General features: G+C 44.6%; 1 protein-coding gene across 1 annotated transcript; it reads left to right on the top strand.

Annotated features, from left to right (window-relative positions):
• The first annotated feature begins 4,285 nt into the window (after positions 1-4,285).
• On the top strand, positions 4,286-24,897 carry ACTR1B (actin related protein 1B). Its single transcript, XM_048512594.1, has 11 exons — positions 4,286-4,485; positions 10,773-10,837; positions 10,983-11,058; positions 12,780-12,905; positions 14,024-14,148; positions 15,004-15,220; positions 17,108-17,200; positions 17,996-18,170; positions 20,918-20,979; positions 21,946-21,986; positions 22,429-24,897. The coding sequence occupies exons 1-11, from the start codon at positions 4,438-4,440 to the stop codon at positions 22,529-22,531; spliced, it is 1,131 nt and encodes a 376-aa protein (XP_048368551.1). The 5' UTR covers positions 4,286-4,437; the 3' UTR covers positions 22,532-24,897.
• The last annotated feature ends 815 nt before the right edge of the window (positions 24,898-25,712 follow it).

The raw sequence follows: 25,712 nt of genomic DNA on the forward strand, positions 1-25,712 counted from the left end.
GCTTCAGACACTCGTGCTTCCCTTTTGCTTTTAAACTGCTGCAAACGAAAAGGTAGAAACAGTTAATGCAAGGACAAACTTCGCCTGCTAGAATTCTGCCTGCCTTTTATTATCATTGTTTTGTGCCTTTTCTGTGCAGGGATCTCCCTACTGAGCCAGGGATCCGAGTTTCTCACAGGGATTACCAGTCGCTGTGCAGGAATTTCCTGATTTTCCACGTTGGCTGCAGAGAGACTGCTTCTTATTTCCCCTTTTTATTTTGCACTGTACTTAGTAGGAAACAAGGAACGTGAAAAGTTGTTTGAAAATCCTAAATGCAGGTGTATTAAGATAAGGTCATAGAATTACAGGGGTGTATCTTAGCCTGATCACACTATTAATCTCTTCACTGATGAGACTGCAGCTATGTTTTCCAATCATGCATCATCATCTCCTCTTTCAGAGATCTGATATCCCAGCTCCTTACTGAGAATACCAGTTTTTTCCTGGTTATGCACCTAGGAGCTGTTCAGAGTCTACCTAGACAGCATGTTGGGAGTTCAATGTCAGAAGCTGCCTGAATCGTTTTGAAAGAAGAGTCCTGTGAACTTTAAAGACTAACACATTTTATTCCAGCACAGACATTTGGGGCATTAGAACCCTCTTCTGTGGGTAGGATTGCCTGCTATGGGTTGGGAAATACCTAGAGATTTGGAGGGCAGATCTTGGGGAGGGTGGGATTTGAGTGCGGAAGGACTTCAATGGAGTATAATGCTGTAGAGTCCAATCTTCAAAACAGTCATCTACTCTAGGGGAACTGGTCTTGACCATCTGGAGATCAATTGCAACAGTTGGAAATCTCCAGGTGCTTCCTGGAGGTTGGCAACCTTATCTATGAGACTACTTACACCATCTCAGCTACTCATAGCAGCTGAAAAAGTAGGCTTCGATCCATAGAAGTTTATTCTGGGATAAAAATAAGTCACCACTGGACTTATTTTAATTTTTAATTTTTAAAAAGATCGTTATAGCAGGAACACAAAATTATTATAATTAAAGAATGTAATGAGCAATGACTTTGGCTGCAAAATGAAAAAAAAAGAGAAGTGCTTGGCACTTCTTTCAAACAAGAATGGATAATTGAGGAATAGCCCTCTGCAGAAGCACACAAAGTAACCATAGGGAATGAAGCATAAGGAAAAGAAGAAAAATGAGTGGGTCAGTGCTCCAGAGAAACACTGAAGAAGCTAGTGTTGTAACTGTGTTTTAAATTTTAAGAGATCAGATCTGGAGAACAAATAAGAACGAATAACAGGAAAAACACTAATATCCAAAGCTACTCAATTCCAGTATCTAGTCTCTTTATTAACAGCCCAATCCAGAGGACGGAACCAAATGGCATCTTGGAGGCAGTGGGAACCCATGCCAGTGAGTTTGCCCACCCCACTGGCAAAAAAGGCAGCTAAATTGGCAGAGACATCAAACATGGTGGCAGGTGGTACTGCACAGTTTTGAGGCACTCAAACCCAGAAGGGTCCTCTACTGAAACTGGTGGGGTAGAGGCATTCCTAGGGGGGGAGCCAACTTTAGTCAGCTGCCATTAGGGTTTGAACCCAAGAACCCCACCCCCCCTGACTACAGACTTGTGCCACTGGAAAGTGTGGCATAAGTCCTTTTCTCCAATGGGGCTTCTTCGGGTGGCAGGTTTTTTTTTTCAGTTTTGCCTCCTTTCTGTGCTGTGCCCTTTGGCTCTCCCCATTGGGTTGTTAATCTGAATGAATAAATAATAGCAATTCTAGATTAAGTGGCTAGCATGGAAGTACTCTGTTGTAGCTTTCCAGTTTGTTTGTTTTTTGCCACAGTTCTTCAATGTGTATTATCCTGAACCAAAACAGAAATGTAGATTGACACTGAGAGAAACTATAGTTCCCCTACATTCACTATTATTATCAATGTAAACTGAGATATAATATAAATTTTGACAATGTGGGAGTGAAGAACGGGATGTTGATAAGCCCTGGCAAAAAAAAGAAGCAACTATAGACTATTTAGCTCCCTTCCACACTCTCTGAGTAAAGTCTGCACACATCTTCCAGTTATACTGGGCCCACTTCCTATGTGCATACTGTGAGAAAATGAAATTTTATTTCATAAACACACCATATTTGGAAATTTATCTGTTGTTGCTGAATATCTGAATTGGACAGCCATATAAATTGGCTTAAATACTCCTTAATTTGTCAGGTTTTCTGTCCCACCAACCTGTTTCAATACCAGGATTCATAATACAAGGGTCCCAGAAAATGTAAAATAGTATAACTAGTCACACATCTGGAATTCATTGGGCTGGAAAATTGGGCTGAGAGATTCACCAAAGGTCATCCGATAAACTGTGTGGCTGGCAGAGCAGGAATTTGAGAGTGTGTTCCTAACATCTACATCTGTACTCCAGACATTGCATAATTTTGTGTATCTGAGTTGCTGTGAATCAAGTTTTAGTCCCATTTAAGTAAGATAAAGTGGCTTAAATTGAAATACTTGGGTAGATGAATTGCAGACTATTTGCAAATATTACATTCTTTTAAAAACAGAATGGCAAAGGTTTTGTGTCCCATCCTCCAAAGTCCACAAGAGAGGGAAAACATTCTAATCTTGTCTCAATATACACTCCCAATAATCAAACAAAGGTAATTTTAATGCTTCCCTTTTCATTCCTATACAGTACATATTTCATTTGACTGGGGCTGGTATGTACATTCTGATTGCAAAGTTAAAAGGTCACAATAAATTGCAAGCTAAATACATACTGAAATCACTATAACCAGTGTGTTATAGCAGACAGTGTTGAACTTGGACCTGGGTTCAAATCCTTGCTCAGCATAACATACCCCACAAGGTTGCTGTGAAGGTAAAATGAGGTAGAACCATTTAAGCTGCCCTGAACACCTTATAGTGGAATACAAAAAGGATAACTGGATTAGAGAAGACATTGGAGGGAAGAGGAATAAACCCTCCAGCATTACTCATAAATCCTCAGCCCTCATCTTAGACTTCAACTAAGCCCAAGGTGGTGCAATTATATGCATCAGTGTATATTCTTGCCCTGTTAACCTTGCCTCTGAATCTCCCTCTCCATTTCAATTTACATTGTAAACTCCTTGGACCGTGTTCTCTTTTATGCCCATGCTGTCCTGGCCAGTGGGGTGGGATGGCAGCTAAAAGTTTGTTATATTAGCTTTTGTACAGTTTCTGTGGCTTCCAGTTTATTTCCAGCTCCAAGATGGACTTAGAGTTTACATATAGGAACTTGAGCTCACAGTTACAGCAGTTAAAAGGAGATTCCCCCTCACCCCCCATGATAATTTAAACAGGACATTACACGCTCCTAGAAGTGCAGGAAGGCTGTTCTGTTCTCTAGGGCTTTTTATGGCGTGCAAGTTGCAAGCATTTTCTTAAGTTGCCTGGGTACTGTGCATGTTTTAAAATTTGGAATTGCATGGTGTCATGAGCCGCAAAGTAAAGGCGGGGGAATAAATATTTAATTTAAAAAGAGAGATTTGAATTTTTGAACACTCTACCTTGAGCAACACAGCATCTCAGGTAGGGAGGGCAGGAAGGATTTTGAAGAACTACCGGTACCACTTTGAGTGGGGCAGCAGCCATCTAATATTACACCAGAAATGTTCTTGCCCTATGAAGAAGCTCACTGAGTTAAATGAAAACTGCAGTCTCAAACAAACACAAGTTTTAACCGGCGCATCAGTGTAGGCAACCAGCCTCTCCCAAGCTACTGCAGCTATTGAAGCCCCCAGGTAAGCATTTTAAAGGGCAGAAAGACCGCTTCACTTTGGCCCCTTCTTTACATGCAGAATAATGCACTTTCAATGCACTGTGCAGAATAGCAAAATCCACTTGCAAACAATTGTGAAAGTGGACTGAAAGTGCATTATTCTGCATGTGCGAAAGGGGCCCCAGACTAAATTATCATTCAAGCTAACAGCCCGGCGTACCCATCTCCCATCATACCGGACTGGACTCAAAGCGAGGCCTCTGCACCTTTAAGAGCCGAGCTATGACATCACCCCGTTTCCTCCTCGACCTCGGTGTTCGCACCACTAACCTTGATTCGGAAGACCCACCTCCAAGAGCCCTGCGGACCAATAAGCGACAGCTGTCAAACCGGGAGCCGCGCCCCTGGCTAGGCGCTCCCGGCCTGAAGCCGGCTGTCACTCAGAAGGCTAGGCGCGATGCGATTGGTTGAGCGCCGAAGAGCCTGCCTTGGCTCTGCCCTTCTCCGTGGCGAAGGAAAAGGGCAGGCTAGGTTGCGCGGGGTTGGGTGGTGGTTGCCGGGCCGCAGGGAAGCCATCGCGGCGGCAGTGCGGCGTCCAGAAGGAGGGGGCGGCTGTTGGCAGCTGCGCGACTTCGGCCCGGCCAGGCTCAGCGGGGGCGGCCCCGGCCATGGAGTCCTACGATATCATCGCCAACCAGCCCGTAGTCATTGACAACGTGAGCAGCGGCCGGGAGGGGGGAAGGGAGCCGCGCCCGGCGGTGGCTGCAGCGGGGGAGGAGGAGGCGGAGCCGTGGCTGGGTGGGGCCTTGAGCTGAGTTCAGGCCTGGTCCTCGCGCTGGCCGGGTGGGGTGGGGTGGCGTGTGGGGGAGGGACCCTTCCTCCTTCTCCCTCGAGGAGCTTGCTAAGGTTACAAGCCAGGTTGCGCTGCTTTTTGTTCAAATGTGCACACGGCGGTTCTTTCCAGTGAAAGTGGCTTCCAGCATCCTCCCTTTTCTCCTGCATGAAGCCATCATGGCATAGGTGTCAAACTCGTGGCCCTCCAGATGTTATGGACTACAGTTCCCATCATCCCCTGCCAGCATGATGCTGGCAGGGGATGCCGGGAACTGTAATCCATAACATCTGGAGGGACACGAGTTTGACACCTATGCCATGATGGCAACCATAACCGTGGGTTGAACGGAGATGATCATGATGGCTGGAGGAGGACACAAGATACAGTTGCCTTTCTAGAATGCAGCAAGTTTGGGTGGTAGATCTGGGAGTTCAGTGTGAGCTCTCTGGAATCGCACCAAACAAAAGGCAGGATTGGCTGTGGCATACTACAGCAGGGCAATAAGAAACAGTAATGGTTGTTGTTCCGGTATGTTAGAAAATAAACATTTCTTAATGGATGAAGTAAGGATTTGATCAAAGTGTTTATTGATCATGCAGTACTCATAAAGCTACTTATCTTGAGTCAGGCCACGGGTCTCTCAAGGTCTGTGTTGTTTGTTCTGATTGGTTGTATCTTGGCTGGAGGTCTTTCCCATCACCTGCTACCCGATCATTTTAACTGGATATAGTGGTGATCGAGTCTGTGACTCCTAAATGCCAAGCAGATGCTGTGCTACTTAGCAAGAGCCCCACCCCGATCATATTTTTTAATACACTGTAGTAGATCATTATCCTAAACTAGTCCTTAATACAGAGCAGCCCAAATAATGACTGCCTTGTATTTAGAGATGTGTCTTGGACCTTTCGTTCTGTGGAGTTATGTTGCTGAGTTGAATATCTATTGACATTTCGTAAAGTGAGGAATTTCTAATTAACAAGTGCCATCCTGAGCAGATCACTGGCTCTCATGGGTTTCCAAGGGGGTAATTGTTAGGATTGCACTGCAAAACTGCACCAGGATTTGGAGAACTTGTGAGTCATGTCTGTGCTGGTGGGTCTGCAATGCTGATACTGGAAATAGAATCTAATGGATTATCATGGCATCTTTGTACATCTTAAATTTGCATTATATCAGGTGTAATTATTTAATGTATTCTTAATAGTGCAGTCTTAGACATTATTTATTGGTTCTTGATATAAATAATATTTAATGCTCCATGGCAATTTTAAGCAATGTAATATATACCTGGAGCTTGGCACTTACACAACGCTCTTTGTTCCCATGCTAGCTGTAAACATATAATGGTGCTTAGTAATGGAAAATCTGTGCAGTGGGGCCTGGGCATGCCCTGCTTGCTTATAAATACTTGTGTTTTTTTTTTTTAATTTAAAGGGGTTCATGTATAGTGTAATTCTTACTGTAACCCGTATGGCAAGTCTGTTATTATGTCTGTATTGACTTAATGGCACTTTACACTTACACACTGCCAAAAAGGAGGTTGAGCTGAGGCAAAGGAGGTCTTTTATTAGAAGGCCCTTTGTATTGGGGTACCAAATGCCTCATCCTTCGCTCCAGAATCTTGCAAAGAAAATCCAGGAAACACACTGGATGGTCCTTCTTTCACCACAGACTCATACTTGGAGTCCTTTGCAGTGTTACTTCATGTGAACAAGTCAGGGTGTAAGGCTTTGTGGTGTGCGGGGTTTATTTTAGCCTTGCAAATAAGTGCAATTTTTTTTCCTCACTCCTTTTTTTACTTGTCAACCTACAAACACATACTGCTTTTAGTTGTTTGTGGCATATAAGTAGCCTGACAGAAGTGGTAACAATACTGTTTTCTGATGTACAAAACTTTCACTGCCTGGTTACCCTTCCATTGCCTGTTTACTCATCACAGAATCATGTACCCCATTAGTCAAGGCAGCGTATCTGGTTTTTGTCTCAGTTTATCCTCAAAGCTATCCCATGATCAACCAGTGGGCTTCAGGACGATGCACTGCTTGATCTTTCCAATCAGGTGCTCTAACCATTACACCACATGGCTTTCAGACGACTGAAGCAGGTTTGGTTAATTCTTTCTAAATGTGCAAGTAGAAAAGAAGGGTGGGACAAGTCTAAGGCCCCTTCTGCACATGCAGAATAATGCACTTTCAATCCACTTTCACAACTGTTTGCAAGTGGATTTTGCTATTCCGCACAGTAAAATCCAGCTGCAGAATGCCTTGGAAGTGGATTGAAAGTGCTTTATTTTGCATGTGCAGAAGGGGCCTAGGAAAAAATCCCAGACATGAGTTGCTTGGGTGCCTAAAATGTGTGACTGGCTGGTTCTTCCGGTTGCCATTTAACTTAAGGGATGTTTCCTCCTTTTGCACAGTTGTGAAGGCGGAAGGCTTGTTTTGCCATTCTGCTTCTTGACTTAGTTGAAGCGTGCAGTTGAGTGTAAGATTATGAGGTAGCATGGGCTCCTGTAGCATGTTGTGGGTCACACATCACACATGACCGAGGCTCAAACTGGATGTTGTGACTTTTAATAAGTCATGCCAGTCTGTCCCAGACGTGATTTGTATTTCCTAGTCACACACCACTATGGGGTACTGCCTGTTAAGAACATGTAGGGTCCTGATTCTCTCCCCTGCGCTGTTTTCTGGACTTGGAATGGCCCTGCCCGCAGGTGTTGTTTGCCTCATTGAGGACTACTGCATGTGCAGCTCCAAAATGAGGCACTGGGGATATTTTGGCTTAGGACTGTGAAGTGGGGAAAGCAGGACCCCCCTTCTTTCTGCTTTGTTGTGGTTCCCCTGTAACTCTTTAAAAGACAGTTCTACATAGCTCGTGGGTGAATGGGGGTTGGGGAATTGGAACAAGGACCCAATTCATTAAAAGACATGACATCTACCTTGCACCTGAGCAGGGGTTGAAAGATGGATTTCCCACATCCGGGCTCCAAACTAGAGTTACTACACCTCACTGCTCTTTGTTGCGGCTTGACCTAACCTCAGTAGTGACAAGGCAAAAACATGCTCCAATGGACTTTGCGCTTTCACAGCATCTCATTAATATTGAGCTGCTATCTCTTCAAAGCGACTGTATTGATAACATCCTACAGATTCGTAGGCATATCTGATTTGCCCAGGTAGCACAAGAAACTTTGTGAGTACGCAGTCCCACATGAAGAAGCTTTTCTCCTCAGTCAGCTTCCCACTTAAATCAGGCCTGTTTTTGTCTTTGTCAAGTGGAATAACATCCTTTTAGACATCTGTAGCCTGATGTGGGTCCTGCCAGATGCATCTTCCTATTGAACGTTCTCCATTGTGTGTTGGCCATCACTGCCTCATTTTCTCCAGCCATTTTCTTTCCAAGTGACAATCTCAGAGCAGATTGCAGCGTCACCTCAGAAATTATACACTTGAAAAACACCCATTGCCCAAACGCTGGATATTAACACTGTTATGATTTGATAAGCAAGAGAGATTTCAACACTCTCTGTTCAACACCATTGACTTCGATTGCTGGGATCTTTTTATAGGAAATAAGTGGTCAGCATGTGGAAAGTGTTTTTATCACATACTTTTGCTGATATAGAACATTAACCAAGATGCTTCTTTTGGGAACCACTTTGCAATGGACGCTCCCTCTTCAACTAACCATCTTTCCTTTGGTTCATGCCGTTGTGCAATTTTCTTTTTTCTCCAGCGGGTTTCAAATAGGAAATGTTGATTATATTCCATGGCTTCTGGTTGAATCCTCCCTGTTTGAACTGAACTTACTGGCATGCAGATTTCCTTTCTTGCCTTATCCTGCTAGAGCTTCTGTTTTTGGCTCATTCCATGGTCATCTTAGTTCATGCCAATCTGTCTTCATGACTGTTGCACTGGAACTTCAGGCTGTGTGAACTGGCATTGGTATCAAGACAATAGTATGTTTGTAACCAGCCATCCAGCCATCCCCATATATAAGTTTTTGGTCATAGTTTTATTGCGGTGAGGTGACTTGCAAATTGGGAAAAAAATGATTGTTCTTTCTATTGAGAATAGCTGTTTGTATCCAGAGAATCCAGAGCTGTTTGTAGATATTCAGAAATCCCTAGAAAGCCACAGTGGGAGAGTGACGATTTTTAAATCTATAGAAAAATGTTGTGGAAATAGAATCAAAACATAGTTAATTCTGATCATGACAGACACTTCAGATTAGAAAAAAGGAGGATGGCAAAGTCTTTGTTTTTCGTGATCTTCAGTTCCTTGAAGACTGGTGGTGGCTCTGTTTCCGCTCATTAATGTGTGATCACTTGAATAAGAAATAGCAAAATCTGGTGCAGACGTGTATATTGTCAGTGACAGGTTCAGGTTTGAAGGAAATTTGTGTAGACAGTGGAATTCTTCAAGAATTAATGTCACACTGTAGTACGGTGACAAAGTGTTGGGAGTCCAGTTTAGCGGATAGTTTTTCTCTGAAGTTTCCTTGTCCATTCAGACTTGCTGTGACTTCTCCAAATCATTGCTATTTTCTGCCCCTTCCGTGGCTGTGATGAGGCAGAGTTTGTCTCTGCAGTGTAAAGAATATGATTCTGCAACTGTTATTGGAAATCTGTTTTTGAGGGGAGGTACATGAAATAATTAAGTATTATGTTTTTATCTGAGGTCCTGCTGGACCCTTCTGCTTGGAAGTTCTTAAACATCTGTACATTTAGAAATATTGTCCTCAGAATCTCCAATCCTGTGAAATTATTTTGGAATAAACATGGAGCACATACCAGAACAGAAGAACTGCATTCATTGTCTGGTGATGGATTCTCTGGGAAAATGAGAGCCCTTGCATGAAAATGTCAGGCACTGAACTATGATATCTGTGCTATAAGATTTGGCAAAGCCAGTCAGCCAAACTGATATCTGATGCTCTGAGGAAAGGATACCTACGGTTGGGCTATGTCGGGTGATTATGGAGGGGTATTATCGCTCACCTTTCAAAGAGTTCTATAAAGTTGGCTTGCTTTTGGAATGTGCTGTGGAAATTGTCTTTCCCTCTCATAGGAGAGGGAGTGTTCAGTTTGCAACAGTGCGGGATCTTTATTTCTGGCATGGGGAACTAGAAGAAGGGAGATCTTGTGACATGGCATGAATCATTGGCTTGTTGGCTGTTCTAATGCTATAGGCAATCCTGCTGTTCCACACAGTCTGCTTTGGCTCCCATATTTCCCAGATGTGGTCATGTTTCTGATTCTTCTGAGAGCCAGTGGTCTGAGCGTCTGACTTGGATCTGGGAAACTGGGTTCAAATCCCCCACTCGGCCAAGTTCTCTCTCTCAACCGAACCCACTTAAGTTGTTGTGAGGATTCAGGAGGAGAGAATGTTGTAAAAGCATCCCCCATTAGGGTTAAAAATGGGATACAAACAGAGTAAGTGAATTCAGGCTAGTAATCTACCCAGTCCAATATCGGGCTAGTAATCTACCCAGTCCAACTCTGTTGTTGTCTGACTGGCAGAGGGTCTTGTGCTCAGCTGTCTGAGGCCTCTCAAGAGGAAACTCTTCTGTGATTCTCCTACCTTAGATCTGCTAAGCAAGACCTTGGAAGCAAATACAGGTTTTTTTTGCTCTTTGTACCTAGTGTAGTTCTTTTTCACTAGTGTAAATGGCCAAGGGTGGAACACTTGAGAAAATTGGCAGTTGGATCTGCTGTGTTCAGCTGACATCATGCCCATTCTGGCAATTGGTTGGCCTTTCTTTCACGTAGTGGAAAATGAGGTTATGTCACTAGATTAGCTCTGTCTGAAGCTTTTTAAAAATGCTTCGTATGAGGCCCTGTTCGTGATGACCCAGCTCTACCATAAATAAAGGGACACCTGGAAGAAGGATGATAGTGTGAAACGTTTGTAGGCTTCCCACCAACCAGCAGAGTTTCAGGTTATACAGGTGTCACTGGGAACAAAAGATAAACTGAATGCTGTCTGAACCACCTAGCAAGTTGCATGAAACACCGAAGGGGGATGAATCTGCAGACACTGCAGGTCCTTTCTCTTCACTGAAGTGTCTATATTTGTCTCTTCTGAGTAGATGAAATTCAACAAATGTATCTCCCTTGCAACAGAAAGTCTTTAATCTTTTTCTGAACTTTTGTTCTTTTTCTTTCAGGGTTCGGGAGTAGTAAAGGCTGGTTTTGCTGGAGATCAGATCCCAAAATACTGCTTCCCGAACTAGTGAGTATAGCTGCTAAACAGTTTCTTTGTCTCCTCAGTAACAAGATTGTGTAGAACCAAGATTTGGGGTGCCAAAATCCTAATCTTCAAGAAGCACACTTACCCTGCAGTGTTGTTAAACAACCACTTTTCTTTCTCTTGCTAGTGTGGGTCGTCCGAAGCATGTCCGGGTCATGGCTGGGGCATTAGAAGGAGATCTCTTCATTGGACCTAAGGCAGAGGTAACTCCTTCCTTTTATTCTATTGTCTTGCATTTCAGGCAAAAATAATCTCCTCCAGCAAATAATCACAATAAAAATTCAGAATACAATTCTATGGGCAGGTGCCACATACAAATAAGATGCAGGGTTCAAATCAAAGGACAAGATACTTAAATGAAGGGGAGTAGAAACAAAGCTAGGGGAGGCAGATCATTTTGACAACATTGCAATAAAGTGGTGAGTTGCTAGTAGGCATTTGCAGCCAGGTGGGGCCAAACCTGTCTTCCCCTGTTGACATTCTTGCTGGGATGCTGGTGATTCAACTCTCTGCCAGTCCTTGTTCCCTTGACTGGTAGGATAGGCCAGAGTATCCATCTCTTAGCTGCTGCAGTCTCAGGGCAGCTATGTTTGTTGCCTTCATTTGAGTGTAGCCAAGTATTTTATAAGCATTCATTGTTCAATTGAGCTGCACCCTGGAACTCTGGATTTCTTCAGAGGTGTGAGATACCTGGCAACCATCCTTCACTGAATCTCTCCCTCCCATCTTCTCCTGAGCAAGTTCTCCACTTCAAGTCTCTGTGGCCCTCCTGTTCTGTGTGAAGGCAGTTCCAGAACTCCCACGTATACTTGCGTCTGAGCCGTATGGCATTGGGCAAGTCTTTCACTTCATTCATCTTTAAATTGAGGAGCTGCTGCTGCTCTGGAGAAGTATTAACTGGCTGCTGGAAAACACAGCTGACCACTGGTCTTCTATAGGCTGTCAGGACACCTGGTGCTTGAAAACACTTGCTACATTTGTTGAAAGTAAAAGAAAGCCTACACCAACAGTTCTCAACCTGTGGGTCGCGACCCCTTTGGGGGTCAAACTACCCTTTCACAGGGGTCACCTAAGACTCTCTGCATCAGTGTTCTCCATCTGTAAAATGGATAAATGTTAGGGTTGGGGGTCACCACAACATGAGGAACTGTATTAAAGGGTCATGGTATTAGGAAGGTTGAGAACCACTGGCCTACACTGATCAAGTGACTCAATTGGGTCACACATCCCTTGTTGCATTAGGAATTGTTTTAATGATAGGTCAGCTGTCTTTGGTTATTAATCAGACTCTGGGTTATACAGAAGTCTTTATTAAGAATCCAGAAGCAGGTACCTAGTTAGGTAAAGCCAGTTCTAAGGAGCACAGGAAGATTATCCCTGATATAACAACACAGACTCCCCCCACTCCATATCAGCATGAGAGACACCCAGCAGTTTCAATATAGTTTAGACTAAGAGTGCAGTTGCCTTATTTGTTATCTCATTGCCAAGCAACAGAATACCTTTGAGTGCAGAGGCCCCCATACTCCCGTAGCAGAGTTCCCATCCACCCCCCTTTACCAGAGTTGCCATCCCCTGTGCTGCCAATCCCCTGGCAGGAGCCTGGTCTTAATTAAATTAAAGCAGCATGGCAAAGTATAAGCAGTTAATAACCTCAAAGAGCAACCAGACGCAGCATCCCCAGCGGGGTTCTGACAAACAGCTCCCTGGCAAGGTTTTAGGGAGTTTGGGTGTACCATGTTATTTCTCATGCTATTCTGAGTTTTTAAGTCTGTTCCGGATAATGACCAAGTCTTTCTGACCACCCTTTCTGTCGACTCCAGTTTCTGCTGGATGTAAAATGTTGCTTCTTTTTCTCTTTGGCTGGGTGGGGCATATGTGCAGCAACCCCTTTGCTGTGAATGTATTGTTCTCTGTCCTCTAGGAGCATAGGGGATTGTTGTCTATTCGGTACCCCATGGAACATGGTATCGTTCGGGACTGGAATGACATGGAAAGGATCTGGCAGTATGTTTATTCCAAAGATCAGCTGCAGACATTCTCAGAAGAGGTAACAATGCCTTCTTTGGCTTTGGGGTTCCTGTGCTTTGTGCTGGTTTTTCATTAAGAAGCCTGCTGGGCTGCCTAGACTTTGGAAGGAGAGATGATGTTCTTCAGGGTCTTTTGCTGACAGCAGGGCTGATAGTTGTGGTTTCTCTCATCAGATATGAGGGAGGTTCCTCATCCTTGGGCAGATATGTCTGGCAGGAATCCTCTCTGAGAGTGTGTTCTCACATATGACCTCCTGTGTATGTGAATACCATTGTTGTTAAGGAGATCTGCTTGAGCACTTGAAATCCAGCTTTTTTTTGTGGTAGCAAACAAGTTGTGGAACTCCTTCCTTCCACTGGAAGCTTGGTTGGCTGCACCAATATGCATTTATTAGAAGTTTGTAAAGTGAGCCTATTTCATTAGGCAGTTATTCTTTTTCATGATAATAGTGGTTTCTAGCTGGGTTGGTGTGTGCATCTCAGGTGCAGGAACTGGACTTGGCGTTTTTGATTTCCCCTCTTTGTTTTATACTTCATGGTTTTAGCCATTTTTTAAATTGTCGAGTTGCTTTAGGGATTGTGTGTAGAAAAGCAGTAGAGACAGCTGAATAAGTAAATGAACCTGTCTCATCCCAAAAAGAGACCCCAGCTTCTCCTTGAAAGGAAATTATAGGGATCGGATTCTTTATTTAATTATGGGGACTAGCAGCTGTTGAGTAGGGATATAGGAACTTGCATGGCCAGATCCTTCTTACTCAGTTGCTTACTAAGCCAGGCGGAAATCGGTCTGCATTAGAAAGGTGAGGCTCCAGAGCCTTTTGGTTGCTCCTGCCTCCTGCTGTGCTAGCTGGGGATTTTGCAAAAGAACCCTGCCCTCCTCCAGGGCTGTCAGTGATCATTCTGTATCTGGAGAGGGGTTAGTGCTACCAAGCACAGCAGAACTTCTCAGTCTGTTTATCAGTGGATATATTTCATTTTTTTAAAAAAAATCAGCTTTTACTGCTTGTCTAAGTTGAACAAGTAAACGATGCACACACACAAACCCCTGCATGCATTTGCCTTTCTGGGCAAGAGTAGGGATGATGGGAAGGAGATGCAAGACTTGTATTTCATCCTGTCTCCCTCTTTTCTCTTCCAGCATCCCGTTCTCCTGACAGAAGCCCCTCTAAATCCCAGCAAAAACCGGGAAAAGGCTGCAGAGGTTTTCTTTGAGACCTTCAATGTTCCCGCTCTCTTCATCTCCATGCAAGCTGTCCTCAGTCTGTAAGTATTCAGTTTCTGAGAAGGTGTGTGTTGTGGAGGGGAAGGGGTGAAAGCTGTTATATTTCTTGCTGCTGAGCTGCTGGTCCTTGCAGCTGTTTAAATGCAGTTGGCCTATCTGCTTGCTTCAGTGATATTTCAGGGAGTCTCTCAAGAACTTCAGGAAGTGACAGTGACTTAGGCAGAGAGGTGCACTGTTTGTTACCACAGACACCAGTGACCAGCAAACTACATGCTTTTTGGGGGGAGGGGTGTTTCTACTTGCCAAACCTTTTGGTAACCCAGCAACTAGAGCCCCTATTCCCAGAAAGAGGGTGCTTTTTGGCCTTCATACTGTTGTCTCCCCAACCCTCTGCTCTGCATTCTGTGCCAGAAGATTCAGATAGTATGACCACAGAGCTGTAATCCTGGCCCTGGAAAGCTATAGTGTGATGATACTGATAGACACTGACTACAAGAGCTGCCTCGTGTAGCTTGTTTGGTATTTCTTTTCTGTTTGGCAGCAGATTGAGTAGTAGCGAAGGGTGGATGGAATGTTGGACAGGGAACACCTTGGCTGTCGACTGGAATTTCTTGCTTGGTTTTCATTAACCTATTCAGGAATTGACACGGATCATTTTAGCCTGTTTGATCGCATGAGTTGTTCCGTTCCTGAAAGGAGGGCTGCTATTTATGCATCTTGCTGTGAGCCTTGCCAGGTTCTTTTAATCGATGCTGCACTGTAGCCTGGCAAGCTGCCCTCAGGCATACTTGAATCGCGCTTTTCCCAGTTGTTCCCAGAGCCTAGCCCTATGACTGTGCTTTGGAAGACTGTTGCAACTAACAGATGTCCTTCTTGCCTCCCTCTGCTCACCACAGTTATGCCACAGGCCGCACTACAGGAGTGGTGCTCGATGCAGGGGATGGAGTGACACACGCGGTACCCATCTATGAGGGCTTTGCTATGCCCCACTCCATCATGCGGGTAGACATTGCTGGGCGGGATGTTTCCCGTTACCTCCGCCTGCTGCTGCGGAAAGAAGGCTATGACTTCCACACCTCAGCTGAATTTGAAGTGGTCAAGACAATAAAAGAGGTGAGATTAGGATAGCTAATAGGGTGCACCTCTCTGAGGAGGCTGTTGCCACAAAACTACCTGGTCTTTTATAACTTCTAGAATTCCAAGAAGGAACTTTGGGTTAGTGAGTAGCGCACTAGGCTAAAAATGTGGACCACTGGAATTTGAACTCCAGATGGCTACTTGTAAGGTTCAAGAGTGAGTTACCCCCTAATCTGGTAAGATCTTTCTCCAGCTAACCATTCGGTCATTATCCAAACTTCATTGCTTTCTCTGCAGGAGAAGGTGTTCTCTCCCATATCCTTCCATCCTGTGCACCTGGGCAAGAGGTTGAGCACATCACCGGCTATTTTGGAGTTTGAGTAAAGCTCAGTCTTGAAAGATCTACCAAGTTCTTGACAGAGCAGCTGTGAGCTCTCAAACCTTGCCATGTTCCCCCAGCAGTTCCTCCTTGTGATCCTACATCTGGGCAGCAGGCTGGTAAAGCATCTGCTGGTTCTGGAGCTGCCGTGTGACTCTCTGCCTCCCTCTGGACAGCTTCCCCCTCATAGTCGATCCCCTCCCATCAGAGCTGGTACCCATTGGGAAGAAGGAGTCTGCACTCCCAGACAATAATGCCGTGCTGACTAAGTCCTTCTGTTTAAATTAGATCTTCTGTCATCCAGAGAAGCGCATGGAATCCAAGAATTCCATGTATCTGAAAGGAGGTGTGAGTGAGCGGAGGAATGTGAATTTTGTCAGCCAACATGGTGTTAAGTGCAGCAGTTCTTAAACTCTGGTCCTTAGGGCACTTTCAACAGGCCTAAAAGCTGTGGTTTCTTTCGAAGTTTCCACTACATACTGGAGAAGCAACCAGCTTTACTTTGTAGCTGAACTGTAAAGGTTCAAAATACTTGGCAGCACAAACATAGCTGCAGGGAGAACTTCAAAGAACTCCTTTGCTGCGTTCATGTTTTCCCTCCCAGCACTCATTGCGCTTTGCAGAACTGAGGCTGCCCAAGGGAAAATGCAGCTGTTGAGTTTGAATCAGAAAGTTCTTGATAAGCAATTTCCCAAGAGGCTGACAGTAAAAATAAAAAGAGGATGGTCCCCAAAGAACAACTATGCAGGGTCCTCCCTGGTTACAGACAACGGCTTCAGTGGATGCTGAGGATGATAACACTGAGCACATTGAAGAATAAATTATCCTTACCTCAAATTCCTGCAGGTCATGGTGGCCAGAATATCACAGAATATCTGTCCCTTGCCGAATAGAAGGCAATCTCTGTCATAGAACATTCCTTTCAATCTGTTTGGGCTTTGTGGTCCTGTGTCTGTTCAGTTTCTGCTTGCCTGTGTCTTGACTGTCCCTTTTCCTTTCCTTTCCTTTCCTTTCCTTTCCTTTCCTTTCCTTTCCTTTCCCTTTCCTTTCCTTTCCTTTCCTTTCCTTTCCTTTCCTTTCCTTTCCTTTCCTTTCCTTTCCTTTCCTTTCCTTTCCTTTCCTTTCCCTTTCCTTCTTTCTTTCTTAAACTGCTGCTTTTCCCATCGCCACCAACTAGCATTGGATCTCTGGCCTTTCCTCTTGCACTGTGCCACTTCCTTTCTCACCTGCATTGTACAGCCTCCCAGGAAAAGACATGATTGATATGCAAACCAGGACAGTGGTCCTGAGTGGCACAACACAGTTGATGCTCCTAAGCAATAAGAGTGACTGAGAACATGACCGTTTTGGAGTGGGTTTCTGATAAGGATTTGAACATATCTTTTGCATGATGCATTGATGTCATGGTAGACATTGGCATGGTGTGGGCTAAACCATTGGCTTATTAGGGGGCTGGAATGCGTCAGACCTGCTAGGATTTTCTCCAGCAAGGGATTCCCAGTATCCAGGCCAAATATCTCATGTGCTATCTTTTCACATCATAGAGAAATTGCTACTTGTCCATCAACCCCCAGAAGGATGAAGCTCTGGAGACGGAGAAGGTGCAATACACACTGCCTGACGGGAGCACTTTAGATGTAAGTTTCTCAACCAGAAAAGTGGTTCTGCTTTTTCAGAGGTGACCGTGAGAACATGGGAGGCTGGGAATTCCTTCACAAACACATTTGCACTAGTGAGAACCATTGTAGTCAGAAAAGCCTTGGTTTTTTTTTGGTTTTTTTTTGGGGGGGGGGGGGGTTTCAAATGTTCATATATCCAAAACAAACATATGGTTGGTCCCAATGTTTTGCAGCCATGTGGGCCTATTTGTACCCGTGGAACAGTGCCCTTTCCATACGTACACGTTCATCATGCTTGCAAATGCTATAGTAAGTGGGCCATGTGCCAACAGGCCCTTCTTGGAGCTGAGCTGTGCCTTGTTGCCATGCTAAATGTCACTGCTACTTTCGTACAAGATCTAGACAGGAATAGGCATAGGCACTACTACACGTAGGCACAATACAGTCAAGACCTGTATGTTTCATCAAAGTGATCAGGTAGATCTTGATGTTGTCTTCAAAATGATCAGGTAAGACTTTGATGACACATAGAGGTCTCGACTTTTCCTTACAAACATTTATGCAGCAGGCTTTTCCTGCTTTTTGGGGACTCACTGTTCATCTATAAATCTTGTACTATATTTGTTTATATATAATTCTTTGTTCGCTTTGTTGTCACTTTAATATATACACAATATATTTGCACCCCACATTTGGTTGGCTTTAGTTTTTGTATTGTGCCTGCGTGTAGTAGTTTTTTTTCCTGTCTAGATCCTGTATTATCTACTGCTGTTCTCCGCAGTTACGTTTTGATGATTGCTGCTTCCTTGGCAGGTTGGTCCATCCAGATTCCGAGCTCCGGAGCTGCTCTTCCAGCCAGACCTAATAGGAGACGAAAGTGAAGGGATCCATGAAGTACTTGCATTTGCCATCCAGAAATCTGACATGGACCTGAGGAGGACGCTGTTTGCAAACATTGTCCTGTCTGGGGGATGTACACTCTTTAAAGGTATGTTGCTCCTGAATCTTGGTAGTGTCTGGAAGTAGAAAGCTTGTTTGGAAACAGGTGTAGAACACCAGATGTTGCCTTACTCCAAGAAATGAAAAGGAAGCAAACTTCAATCAGGCTCAAGGCGTTTGCTTTATCAAACTTCTTTTCAAGGGCAACTATAAGATATACAGTGCTGTAAGCCCAATTATGAAAATGCCTGTATTGTTCCCAGGTTAAAGAAGATGAAGCGCTTGGGCGCATTATTAGGAAGGTCTTATTTCTTGGCCCCAACAAGAGTCACCTGTCCTGAAAAAGATATGATAACACACATAAAAACTCCAGCCCTGATCTGGCTAACTCAATTTCATCAGATCGTGGAAGTTAAGCAGGGTGGCCCTGGTTAGTGCTTGGATGGGAGGTCACCAAGAAAGTCCAGGATTGCAGTGCAAAGGCAGGCAATAGCATGGCACCTCTGATCAGCTCTTGCCTTGGAAATCCTGTGGGGTTACTGTAAGTCAGCTGCAATTTGGTAGCACTTTCTACCACCATATAAAAAACACCAGGATGTAGGTGGCTGTCAGACATGGCAACCTCAAAGGGCCCCTTAACCTGGCTGAGGCAAAGACATGCAACCCTGGTGTGACATGATGCTGCTTCTGGCCTTCTGGGGTGCTCCAGTGAAAATGAGAATGATAGCACATTTAGCATGGTGGGGCCTTTGCCGACCTTATATACCATGGCAGATGCCTGACCTCAACATTCTCTGCACTACAGCTAAAGAAGTCCACACCCCAGGCATTGGGGACATGAGACTTCTACCTGTCTCCAGTGGAGTCCAGATTAAGAACTGAAAGCAGGTGGCTCTTGGACTTGCTCATAATGGGCCAGATTGTGTTCACCTGGTAATGTAGTCTGTCCCCTCAGAGATGACAGGCCTCCCAAGGGAGTTAATTGGCCAAAGTCAGAATCGTTAGACATGACATTCAAAGTGTACATTATGAGCCTGCTTGTATGGAGGAGTACTTTTTGTCCCTTCTCAGCTGACAATTTTTATAACGGGGGTAGCAGATTTCTAGCCAAGAAAGGCCTCTCCCAGTATCATCTTCCCCAAAATAAATATTCTTTACGTGTTGCTTTATTTATTGGGGAGAATGTGTATAAAAAGTAAGTGGAGATATGGAGTGAATAGCTAAATGGAATGATGATAAACAGTTGGGTTTTCCAGGAAAGCAACTGGTGAAGGCTTCCAGTCACAAAGTACATGTCATCTAGCCTTTTAGCTGTAAGTGTATGGTTATAGGTCCATAATATAAGGAGCATGCAGCTCCTAAATGTAACAGCAGAGGGCAGAGCTGCCACGTAGTGTCACCTGATACAGCTGAAAGTACAATTCAGGCTTTCTCTCACTAGGAATTCTGGGAAAGATTCATCCTGCAGGGATGGTCTTAACCCCAAGGGCCATCCAGTGTTGGCAGAGATTGAGAAATAATTCTGTCCCATACTTTGGAATTTGCTTTCAGTGGCCTTTAACAGGGTTTCAAAAAGGCAGTAGCTGACTGCAGGCTGCTGATACAACAGAGGGGCCTTCAGAGTACAAACACTAGCACACACTAACACATGAAAGAAAAATAAAAACAAGAGGCAGGCTGAATTTCAAGAGAAAAGATTTCATAAACCCTAAATGATAAGGAATGGGCCACAGCTCCCTTTAGGGCAGTGGTTCTCAACCTTCCTAATACTGTGACCCTTTAATACAGTTCCTCATGTTGTGGTGACCCCCAACCCTGACATTTATCCATTTTACAGATGGAGAACACTGATGCAGAGAGTCTTAGGTGACCCCTGTGAAAGGGTTGTTTGACCCCCACAGGGGTCCCGACCCCCAGGTTGAGAACCACTGCTTTAGGGCAAGGGTGGGGAACCTTTTTTCTGCCTAGGGCCATTTAGATATTTATAACGTCATTTGCAGGCCATACAAAATTGTCAACTTAAACATTAGCCTGCTATATTTGGTCAAACATTTAATTAACTCATCCCTGATGTGATGGCTGGAACTGTTTCTCTTTGATTAGGCATGTGATGTTAGCTGGTATTGATGATGTTGATACTCGCAACTGCTTTTCCAGGTTTGAATTTCGAGTCCCACCTGCGGTTGCCTTGGCAGGGCCAAACCAAATGATTTTGCGGGGCTTATGCGGCCCCTGGGCCGGACGTTCCTCACCCCTGCTTTAGGGTAAAAGTGAACTAAATGACTGATTTAGTTGCTTCTCTAACATCCAGGACAGTTCCCCTGTACCTCTGACTGCCCACAGTCACACCATAATGTGGATGGTTTCTGTTTGTCTACCTCCTCCGGGGCATGGGCAGTGGCCATCCCACGCACCCACCCACCTTTCTTGAACCCAGGCAGGATGCAGCGAACCTGGGGAGGGGGAAGTATAGCAATGATTTTGCAACCCCAGTGTGGACTTTGGCCCATGGCTCCAGAATCACTAAGACTACCCTGACTGCCTGAGAGTTTATCGACTTTTTGGTAGGCAAAAAACTGAGGCTGAAACTCATTAAGTATGTATCAGGCAAAATCCTCAGATGCCAGGTTGTAAATGAATGCCTGGACTGAAATGATGCTGAGCAGCTGTTGTGGTTAACCTTTTCTGTGGCTGTAATTGGAATTGTTCATTCATGCTGGGGTATTGAGGCATTGACCACCTGGACCATAGTCAACACTCGTAATTCTGCCAACTTTTTTGTGTCTCCTCTGAAAGGCTTTGGGGACCGACTGCTCAGCGAAGTGAAGAAACTGGCTCCAAAAGATGTAAAAATTAAGGTGAGGTGATAGAGAAATTTCAGGTCTTGTGTTCTCACTTTAAATTAGTATGCAAATCTGTTCACCGCTCTCAGGCAATGAAGCATATGTGCAAAATTCCTGCTGGATCTTTTACCTGATGCTTGTTCACCTCTTGTAGAAATGGTTGGTATTTGTATTTCTAAGTGCTCCTAAATAGTCTTGATCTTGCCAGAGAATGGAGGTCTTATTAACATTACAGAACAGGACAACATTGACTACCCTCCTTATGTGTTGCATCCTGGTGTGGGATTGAGCTTTAGGTGATACTTTCTTTTATCTATGTGTATTTCCCTTTTCCTAATGGCTTAGGAACAAAACAATACAAGCACAAATCAACCATTGTTAAATAAATATAAATACTAAATCCTGAAATTTTAATTTGCATCTTGCACTCCCTCACCCTGAAGAAAATCTTTGTACACTCGTCCGATCTTTGTGCATTAGTTTTTGGATGTGTTTTTTAATGGAGACATGGGCACTTATGGGCAAGTTGGTAATGGGGGAGCAAGTTGTGTAATAACATGGAGAGAGATGCGTGGAACGAATCATGTTCTTTGAAATCACATGTAGTGATCTGATTCCCAGTCTATTTTCTAATCTACTTAGTAACCATGAACAAACTTGCTGCTTTATAGAATAAAATTTAAATCTCTGAATTGTTTGGAAATTTGTAGAGCTGTTGCTGGAGGATTTAATATGACTTGCATGATCTGCTTTGAAAACAATTGACATATACACATTTGGAAAGTGGTGCATGCTGAATCTTCAAAGGAGAGTTTAGTCAGCATCTCAGTCATGGTCATCCTGTAGGGCTGGGCCCCGCTAGGTACAGTAGAAGAAGGGACTGGCTGTTCCACCCAGAAAAGCAAGTGGGGCTAACTGCAGCATCTAGACTTTGTTGGAGTTCTTGACCCCACCTCTGACTTGTGTTTTCCCTCATTGCAGATCTCTGCTCCTCAGGAGAGGTTATACTCTACATGGATTGGGTAAGAGGATTCACAGCATATTTCCATCCCTAGTACCTAGCAGTAGAAGCTCCAGTGGAGCAGTAACAGTTTCAGCTGTATAATTTCCACAATCCCATAACTGAGGGTTATGTGGCATTTCTCACCTTCCTTGGTATTCCACCTCAGACAAGTATTGGGTGGGGACGGCTTCTTCCTCCTCAGCAGAGGAAGTTCTCCTAAACTGGGGTGGCTCCAGAGTACGGACTGATCAAAAATTCCTGCTCGGATATGTATTGAAACAAATTCTAGGTTTGATGTGCCAGTAGCTGAGGCAATAAGGCAGTCGGTATGCCATTGCTTCTCAGGAAGGGAATAGCTGTTTGTGTGCTGACCAAGATAATTCTCTTGTACAGGTATAACTTCATAGTTTTTTTTGCTTTCTGACCCTGTATTCTCTCTCTTTCCCCTTCTTCCCCAATAGTGGCTCTATTCTGGCCTCCCTGGACACTTTTAAGAAGATGTGGGTGTCCAAGAAGGAGTACGAGGAAGATGGGTCGCGGGCCATTCATCGGAAGACCTTCTAGGGTGGGGGTGGGGCGGCGGCAGCAAAGCACTTGGGCGACTCATCCTGATTGTGTCTTTTCTCTCTTAACCCTTTCCTGTCCAGGGCTATTCCCTCCTTGTTGGTCGGGGCCAATCCCTGCCTTCCTCCTGGGCCTCATGCTTACCTGTCTTAGTGCCCTGTCCAATGCATGTCGCTAGCATGTGCCCCTTGGGTGGGAGGCACAGCTGTATTTTTGAGGCCTTGGTTGTGGTGGAGAATGGCAGTGGCCCCAGCCAGGAAAGGAACTCAAAGCTCCATTCCTTTTCCTGGTCTGTCCCGTAGGAATAGCACCATGGGATCTGTAATGCTGGTGCTCTTTGTACCAGTGGTAGGAAGAGCAGAGGTAAGACAGAGGTTTGCATGGTCTTCAGTTTGATGGAGAACTCTTGGAAAGCTGCAACTGGTAAAGAAGAATACTGAATGGATAAACGTGGCTGCCTGTGGCAGCTGCATTGACCACTTAAGCCGTAGCATGGGAATTGCCCTAAACCCAGCATATATATCTCTCTCTGCCTGTTGAATCTGAAAATATCCTTTCTTATGAGGCTGACAGCTGTCCACGCTGAGCATTCTTCAGTTGGCCTGCAAGTAGGATCTGACTTCCGGCCATTTGAGTGCTGTTAGTGCCAAGGTTCTCAATGGCAGCTGAAGAACTACATTAGCATAAGCCCCCGCCTCTCCCCTCCATCTTTAGAGGCTCCTGTCTGTCATAGAAAATCATGGAATCATTTAGTTTCTAGAAGGACATCAAGGGGATAATCATCATGAAAGAGAAGGGACTGGTACCATGGTGGACCCTGTACTTAAACAAAGCGTCACTAGGGGTACAGGGCAAAAGTGTTCTTTTCTGTCCACCGGTCTAGCCACAAAGGGCCCTCATGCTGTTTACATTTCATTAGCTGATCTAGGCCTGTGACATTTCAGAGGGGGAGTTCTCTGGTGGACAGGTAAACTCTGCGTAGCTGCCAAACTGGCTGCTGGGCCTAGCCAAACATTTCCGATGCATTGCCTTTGTTTCCCTCACGCCCCGAGAGTTAAGGAGCATTACTACTGAGACATATCTGTGTTGGGGTAAAAGAGAGAAGGCAACTGTGGTGATTCCCCCCTTCCCACCCACATCCACACACCTTTTTGCCTTTCTCTGAGAACGGTTTCTCGGACCAACGGCACTTATTTGGTTAATGTGAGGCTGGTTGTGATGGTGGCAGTCTTGCTTACTAGGGACTGAACACCAAGGACACTCTGCCACGCCACCACTGCTTCATCTTTTTAGGCACTTCGTTTGCAAAGCTGGCCGGTGGGGGTGGGGGTCCTGTGGCAAACGAGCTTGTGTGACTGACCAGGGGCAGATAAAGTGGCAGGGGAAGTTCAGCTCCTGTTGCCCACATAACATTAGATCCAAACTGGCAACTCCCCCCTCCCTTCCACTTGAAAAGTGAAGAAGGCATATATAAACAACCCCATCGCTATCACTGTGGCAGTTCACTTGGATCCTGGTTTAAGGAAGAAAGTTTCCCTTTCTGCTGTTGGGAGCAACCGAGATGCTTTCTCTGTTCCTGTCAAAGCTTGCCCCATATCAGTAATTTCCTCCCAGGCCGTTTGGGTGGTGCCTTCTTGGTCAGTGACGACCATGGCCATTGGCCCCAAGAGGCAGATTTCTCCTAATATTTTTAAAAAATACATCCTAGGCCCTGCTGGACAACTGGAGAATTAGGTAAGGGTTAGGGTTGCAATACAGTGTAGGGGTTCCATGATAGCCAAAGCAGACAGCCGGGGAGAGGATGAGAAGCTACCTGCCTTCTGACTTTAGGTGCATTATGGCAATGCTATTTAGCCTTGGACTGGAAAGGGTTAATTTTTTTAAAAAAAGAATGGAACACATTAATTTAAAAGAACCCCCTGCTAACGGGTGAGACTGTATCCCTTAAGGGGCAGTGGCTCTTGCTCCTCCAAGCGTGTGTGTATATTGGCTTCTTCATGTTACCTTATCCACCACCTAGATCAATCTATACCAAATGGAGGCAAGTGCAGGCACCCAGCACCCACCCCTCCACCTCTCCGGACTGCAAATGTACAATAATTTAACACAGTTGCCTGTATTTTTATTTTGTAAATTCATTATAGTAACTATAAATTAACAAACAGAAGCTTCGTATTTGTTATCTGTACAGCAACTAGCGATAGAGGAAGCACAGTTCAGTTGGGTCCTGCCTAACATTGTATGAATTGACTCAGTAATACATGTATTATAAGCATGATGTGTGTGATGTTCAAAAGAAGGTAGAGATAAAGGGACATGCAGCCATGGACGAGAAAAGCCTGGCTTTTGAATACGGGAGACCGTGACTAATTGTGTTGCCTTTGTTTTGTTCCTTATTTCCCGCTGTTCGTAAGTTCTTCAGCAGTAGTTTGTGGGTCCGAAAGGCTAAGCAAGCTTAAGACAAACACTGCCCAAGCTTTCGTGGTATCTGATCTAGAAGGATGGGGGACGGAACTGCAGTTTTCATACCTGGCAGCAGCAATGCAGACAGGAGAACTACTGTAGCATTTAGGAAGAACTTTTAACCTTCGTGCTGCTATCAGGTTCAAGTTAAGTGGATTCCACACAGCAGATTTAGAACGAGTTGCAATCGTTACAAATGAATTTGTTTCCCGTTAATAAAAAGGGGGAAACGAGTTCATTTCTAACGATTTCAACTTGTTAGAAATATGCTGTGCGGAATGAGCCATAGAGGTCACTGACCTAGGCAGCAACACATTAAGCACTTGTTTAGTTCTCATGCTTCCAGTTGTTGTTGAAGATACACAGACAAACGTGGCTCCTTCATCCGATCCTTCAGTACCATGGCTAAGAGAATAAGGGGTTTTCTTTCAGAAATGCAGGTCTACCATTTCGGTTTGTCCTTGTCTGGTACAGCTGCAGAAGGATGATGCACGACACTTTCTTATGTCAGCCGAGGCATATAAACTAAGTGGGCATCTATAAGATAACCAGAAATCCTCAGTAGCCAGGATAACACAAGCATTTCATTGTCAGTTAAGGATCTGACCTTGTTAGAACATACAAGCTGGGAGATGTGTCCGGTCTTGCAAGGGCACCTCATTTCCACTTCCCCATAGCGCCTCCTTTTCTTGAATTTTCCACTCCTTTCCACCCACTA

This window comes from Sphaerodactylus townsendi, linkage group LG12, assembly GCF_021028975.2.
Source record: "Sphaerodactylus townsendi isolate TG3544 linkage group LG12, MPM_Stown_v2.3, whole genome shotgun sequence".
In the NCBI taxonomy this organism is placed as follows: domain Eukaryota; kingdom Metazoa; phylum Chordata; class Lepidosauria; order Squamata; family Sphaerodactylidae; genus Sphaerodactylus; species Sphaerodactylus townsendi.

Bases quoted from the DNA above. Each gene is read 5' to 3' on its own strand.
- ACTR1B (XM_048512594.1), top strand. From the start codon at position 4,438: ATGGAGTCCTACGATATCATCGCCAACCAGCCCGTAGTCATTGACAAC. The intron at 17,201-17,995 runs GTAAGTTTCTCA...CTTCCTTGGCAG, and splicing joins CTGACGGGAGCACTTTAGAT to GTTGGTCCATCCAGATTCCG. The intron at 20,980-21,945 runs GTGAGGTGATAG...CCCTCATTGCAG, and splicing joins CAAAAGATGTAAAAATTAAG to ATCTCTGCTCCTCAGGAGAG.